At 46.2% G+C, this 6,553-nt stretch overlaps 1 protein-coding gene across 1 annotated transcript in view; it reads left to right on the top strand.

The window, feature by feature from the left end:
* The first annotated feature begins 664 nt into the window (after positions 1–664).
* Positions 665–6,553, top strand: part of LOC106531199 (ras and Rab interactor 3-like) — an 8,656-nt gene continuing 2,767 nt past the window's right edge. The window contains 7 exon segments of the mRNA XM_014026980.1: positions 665–684; positions 789–1,123; positions 1,223–1,393; positions 4,141–4,509; positions 4,609–4,779; positions 4,866–5,974; positions 5,976–6,534. Of these exon segments, the coding sequence (XP_013882434.1) occupies positions 665–684; positions 789–1,123; positions 1,223–1,393; positions 4,141–4,509; positions 4,609–4,779; positions 4,866–5,974; positions 5,976–6,534 (2,734 nt within the window).

Here is a 6,553-nt window from a genome sequence, read left to right as displayed (position 1 = left end):
CTCTTTTGAAGAAGGTCTTTTAAAACCAGGGTCAAAGACAAGTGGGAATGTTTGTTTCCCCTCTGGGTGACTCTTACGTATATAATAACATTAATTATAATTTTTCTGTAAAGCATACATACATATAAATATATACATACATACATTCATACATACTGTAGATACAGTATATACACACAGACATTTGTACACACAGACATATATACACACAGACATATATACACACTCAGTGACCAGTCAGAACCCCCTGGATCTGAACACTGTCAGTCACAATTAGGACAAACTCATCCCACATGGCCAAAACACTCAAGAACTCCACCAATGATGGCTAAGACAAACACTGCCTACACAACCAAGAAACTCTCCCCATGTTCTGCAGAGACTCATACTTGTAAAAAAAAAAAGGCCTCAGGCCCCTTTTAGCAGAGAGGTGACAGTTCTAACCACTACTCTGCACTCTGCATTGCCACTCTAAGAGGAAAATAACTGTGTGAATGCTTACTCATTCACACTATAAACAGAAAATGACTCAAATACCATGTTCATACAGTTTCCAATACTTTGTCGGAAAAAGACCTGATGTAAACCAGGTCTTTTTTTACTGGACTTTGAGCCTGGTTTGTGTTAAACTTATTATACCCAATCCAATTAATAGTAGTGCCTGATGAGCAAGGAACACCGCATGTTCACAACTTGACGGTCAAACAACACAAAACATTTGTTCACTTAGAGGGATCCTCTCTGGTTTTTGAAGACATTTTCAAACTGATATCCTTCTACTGTGTCAGCAGGGACATCCTCCCCATCTCGTTGAGGTTACCCCAGGCCGTCAACAAGGCAACGAAGAAAGAAGAGCTGGAGGTCATCTCAGCCTTGGGTGCAGATTTCTGGGCGTCTGATGTGAACCAGAAGGACCGGGATGTCCCGGTTCAGCCCGACACATACCTGTACATAAACCCAGTCGCCGTGGAGGAGCAGCCCAACAAAAACCCAAACCTCGCCTCCTCCACCTCCAGGGCTAACCCCATCAACAGCAAAATCATTGCCTCCTCTCTGCAGAACGGAGAACCCTCCAAGAAACCGAGCATGCAGGGCAAAGGGCCGACTCAGACCAGCCTGGAGGGTCCATAGAGGCGGCCCCCTCCTCCTCGACCCCCCAGCCTGGATTCAAGTCCCGGGTTGGGCCTCCTCTTCTCCTCTCCTCAAACCTCAACTCCTGTAGCTCCGGAACCTGAGCGAAACGAGGAAAGAGGCGAGAAAGACGAGAAGAAGCCAACATCACCTCCTCCATCGAGGCCTCCTGTGCCCCTGCAGGCGCGAGCTGCTCCCCCTCTGCCCCCTGCTCCTCTGCACCGCACCTCCTCCTCCTCCAGGAAAAGCTCGGTCAAAGAGAGTACAGCGGGAGGAGACGATGGACAGAATCCTGCAAAGAGGAGTGAAAAGGGAGGAGAGAGAGAGGAAAAATAAAAAAAGGAAATGTTATTAGAATGACTGAAAGAAAGATTAGAAAATATATTAAATATACACTAAGAAAACACAAGGCCACACACCTGACATCTGCCTGCTCACCTGAAAGTAAATGGATATAAGAAAACAGCAACAAAATACATGTCTATGTGTAGTGATCATGTAACTACAACTTCTCAAAACTTAAAGTTATGAGGAAATCACGAGTTCTTTTCTGTGTAGGGAGTAAATACCTTTCTGTGTAAATGTGAGGATAACTCACAATAATATGCCGTACTCAGTAAATTAAGTTTTTCTAAAATAAATGATATTTATTTACAGAATAAAACACGTTACTTATCAACAAATTATGATGAACAATCAGAATTTTTATGGGTTAAAACATCCACAAATATCACATACGCGTCCGTACTAATTTATGTAAATATGACAACTCAGAAAGAACAGCAAACTTTAGGTTTGAGATCTTGATAAACCAGATGTTTACAGGCACGTGAACTTATATGACAAGATTTTAAGCTTGAGAAAAGTAAGAAAGGAGGAAGATCAGTTTAGTTCTAAGAATTATCCTATCAAAGTGTGAGAAACCAGAACAACACAGTGGATCACTTGCTGATACCTCAGCCCAATTTCAGAACACGTGGTCAAAACACTCAGCTTTACCTTTTGGTTGGTGTCGACCGTCAGGTTAAGCACGTAGGAAGACTTCAGCCAGGTCAGGTTTCTTACTGCCAGTAAAATCTCCCAAGTTTTGCTTCACGGTGTCTCTGGAAATCTGCTTCTGTTCATCGGAGGAGCCCTGAGTCAGTTTCAGGTTTCTCTTTCAAAGAAAGAAAACTTCTCATCAGAAGTTTTTTAAAAATAACGGAGCTTCAAAGCTGGCTATTTCCAGGACAAGCTCAGCCCAGGAAGAAGGGAAGACAGTGTCTCTTCCCTCTTGTTTCTTTTTCAGTCTGCGTGTGTCTGTCGAGGCTGCATCAGGGTTAGTTTCTTAAGAGGAGAAGCTAGGGACGTGACCTCGACTTTTTAAGTTAGTTACAGGCAGAATGAAAAGTTTAGTAGCTGAATAACAACTATGCATCTGGTTCAGAAAAACAAGTTCAACTTTGAACGATTTAACACTGAATGAAAATGGACTACAGTTCACTGGAACATAAGAGAATTATTTAAACTGAAATWAACCTTAAAATATTTGTCTATGATTCAAATACAAATATTTGTATGTATGTATATTTCATAATAAAAYACAGTGAAGTCATAATCACAATGATCAATTTAGTTAAATTGAAAAATAAATCAGAAAAACACTAATCACTTTTACTGTAAAMACAATWGTTGATTAAACAAAGATTTGTGTAAGACAAAGAAACATTGAAACAATTTTCTTTTTGTGTTTTTTTCTTTTTCTTATTTATAATGTAGAAGATTAATTGTCATTCTTTTCATTATGTAATTTTGATTTTGTCATGGTTTGTCTGTTTCCACCTTAGTTTCCCTAGTGTTTTTCTATGTTCCCCAGTGTTTCCTTGCCCAGCTGCCCCACATTACCTTGATTGTCACCCTTGTGTTTCTCCTCAGGTGTTTTGTGTTCAGTCATTAGTTTTCTGTGTATTTAAGCCCTGTCATGTCTCAGTCTTGTGTCAGATCATTGTTTTGCATATGTTGGTTTTGCTCTGCGTGTATTCTGTTCCCCCTGCCTGTGATCTTCGTTCATCTAGTAAGTTTGCTGCAATCAGCCCTCTTTTTGTTATCTTATTAAACTTTTTTGTTAAATTTTGAAACCTGCCTGCGCCCTGGGTCTGTCTCGTCACCACACTCTCTCAGATTTATAAAATGATAATAACTTTTAGTTAAAAAGAAAGTATAAATCAAAAATACAAAGAACATTATTATTTTGTTTATTAAAGAAAATAAAATGTCTCTTTTGAAGAAGGTCTTTTAAAACCAGGGTCAAAGACAAGTGGGAATGTTTGTTTCCCCTCTGGGTGACTCTTACGTATATAATAACATTAATTATAATTTTTCTGTAAAGCATACATACATATAAATATATACATACATACATTCATACATACTGTAGATACAGTATATACACACAGACATTTGTACACACAGACATATATACACACAGACATATATACACACTCAGTGACCAGTCAGAACCCCCTGGATCTGAACACTGTCAGTCACAATTAGGACAAACTCATCCCACATGGCCAAAACACTCAAGAACTCCACCAATGATGGCTAAGACAAACACTGCCTACACAACCAAGAAACTCTCCCCATGTTCTGCAGAGACTCATACTTGTAAAAAAAAAAAGGCCTCAGGCCCCTTTTAGCAGAGAGGTGACAGTTCTAACCACTACTCTGCACTCTGCATTGCCACTCTAAGAGGAAAATAACTGTGTGAATGCTTACTCATTCACACTATAAACAGAAAATGACTCAAATACCATGTTCATACAGTTTCCAATACTTTGTCGGAAAAAGACCTGATGTAAACCAGGTCTTTTTTTACTGGACTTTGAGCCTGGTTTGTGTTAAACTTATTATACCCAATCCAATTAATAGTAGTGCCTGATGAGCAAGGAACACCGCATGTTCACAACTTGACGGTCAAACAACACAAAACATTTGTTCACTTAGAGGGATCCTCTCTGGTTTTTGAAGACATTTTCAAACTGATATCCTTCTACTGTGTCAGCAGGGACATCCTCCCCATCTCGTTGAGGTTACCCCAGGCCGTCAACAAGGCAACGAAGAAAGAAGAGCTGGAGGTCATCTCAGCCTTGGGTGCAGATTTCTGGGCGTCTGATGTGAACCAGAAGGACCGGGATGTCCCGGTTCAGCCCGACACATACCTGTACATAAACCCAGTCGCCGTGGAGGAGCAGCCCAACAAAAACCCAAACCTCGCCTCCTCCACCTCCAGGGCTAACCCCATCAACAGCAAAATCATTGCCTCCTCTCTGCAGAACGGAGAACCCTCCAAGAAACCGAGCATGCAGGGCAAAGGGCCGACTCAGACCAGCCTGGAGGGTCCATAGAGGCGGCCCCCTCCTCCTCGACCCCCCAGCCTGGATTCAAGTCCCGGGTTGGGCCTCCTCTTCTCCTCTCCTCAAACCTCAACTCCTGTAGCTCCGGAACCTGAGCGAAACGAGGAAAGAGGCGAGAAAGACGAGAAGAAGCCAACATCACCTCCTCCATCGAGGCCTCCTGTGCCCCTGCAGGCGCGAGCTGCTCCCCCTCTGCCCCCTGCTCCTCTGCACCGCACCTCCTCCTCCTCCAGGAAAAGCTCGGTCAAAGAGAGTACAGCGGGAGGAGACGATGGACAGAATCCTGCAAAGAGGAGTGAAAAGGGAGGAGAGAGAGAGGAAAAGAGAAACCGGGAGCAGATCTGCTGGGTGAGAAGGCCGGGCAGGAGACCAGCAGGAGAGACGAGGTGGACCTGAAGGCGGTGAAGGAGGACAAACTGAAGTCCCAGGGACCACTGTTGGTCAAGAAACCGTCTCGACCCATCCCCCCGCCCAGGACGAAACCAGCAAACTCACCTGTGTGCTCCAGCCAGGTAGGAGGAGGAGCTTCAACCAATCAGAGCGCAGAGACGAAACCTCCGCCTCCATCCCCGAGACGCCCGGATGTGTCACTGTACTCGCCACAGGGGGGCGGAGCTCTGGGGCCCAACCAGGACCCCTGCTCCACCAGCAGTACCGAGGAGGAGGGAGAGACCAATCAGGAGCAAGAAACAAACAACAGGACCCCTACAGAGAGCCGCAGCTCTAAACCAATCGTCAAGCGGACCCCCACAGTCATGCTGGACCGAGCCCGGCATCGCCTGTCCACCGTCCTCACCGGACTCATCTACCACGACGGCCGGCTCACCAAACGCATCGCAGAGCTGGCCCGGGACCCCATGAGCTACTTTGGTAACCTGGTGAAACACCACCGGGCCTTCACCCTGGAGACCATGTCCAACCACTTGACCTCCACAGAGCTGCTGCAGGAAATCCGGCAGATGATGACGCAGCTGAAGAGCTACCTGCTGCAGAGCACGGAGCTGCAGGTCATAATGGAGCCGAAGCATCAGTACACGCAGGACAAGCTGGAGAGCATCATCGTAGGGGCTCTGTGTAAAAGCGTTCTGAAGCCGCTGAAGGAGCCGATCTACAAGAGTCTAGAAAAACTGCACGTCTGCACTGGCAGTATGGAGATGCTGGCCCAGAACCAGTCTGTCGTTCTCGGCAGCACCACCACAGCTCTGGGAATCACCACCGCCGTCCCCGAGGCCCCCGCCATAGAGAAGATCAGCATCAAGCTGAACAAACTGCACCAGGAGTACTCCCCACAGAAGAAAATCGAGCTCCTGCTGAAGACCTGCAAGATCATTTACAACTCCATGTCCATCAGCTCTCCCAGGCGGGTCCACGGCGTTGATGACTTCCTTCCTGTAATGATGGACGTTCTGGCAAGATCCAATCTGTACGCCCTTCAGCTGGATGTCATGGAATTACATGATGGAGCTGATGGACCCAGCGTTAACTCTAGGAGAAGGCTCGTATTATCTGACCACCACTTACGGAACTCTGGAGCATATCAAGACCTTCAACCAGCAGAGGTCAGCGATGCGGCAGCTGAGCAGAGAGATTCAGGACTCCATCCACCGCTGGGAGCGGCGGTGCACGCTCAACCAGGAGCGCGAGGCCCAGGGATCTGTTTGGGACTTCCTGACAGTGTATTGTCCTGAGATCGGGGAAAACCCCAAAACTCTGGGTGTGTTCTCCTCAATGACCATTCAGCAGCTCTCTGAACAGTGTGTGGCGCGATTTGAACAAGACTCCTACATGCTCAGCGTCTACATGGACAACATCTACCAGCCCATCAAACCGACAGATTTGGCTCTCGGCGTGAAGAACAGCTGCCAACCGGGAGTCTACTGCTTCGTTTACCATCCCATTGGCCAATCGATCGTCCAGCCGGTCCGTACCTGCCCTGCCGCCCCCTCCGCCTCCTCCACCGCCTCCTCCACCGCCTCCACCTGCAGAAACCCTCCTCCCAGCCAAGGGCGTAACTTTAGGTCTAACAT

This window comes from Austrofundulus limnaeus, unplaced genomic scaffold (assembly GCF_001266775.1).
Source record: "Austrofundulus limnaeus strain Quisiro unplaced genomic scaffold, Austrofundulus_limnaeus-1.0 Scaffold606, whole genome shotgun sequence".
Lineage (NCBI taxonomy): Eukaryota > Metazoa > Chordata > Actinopteri > Cyprinodontiformes > Rivulidae > Austrofundulus > Austrofundulus limnaeus.
This window is presented reverse-complemented; position numbering and strand designations above follow the sequence as displayed.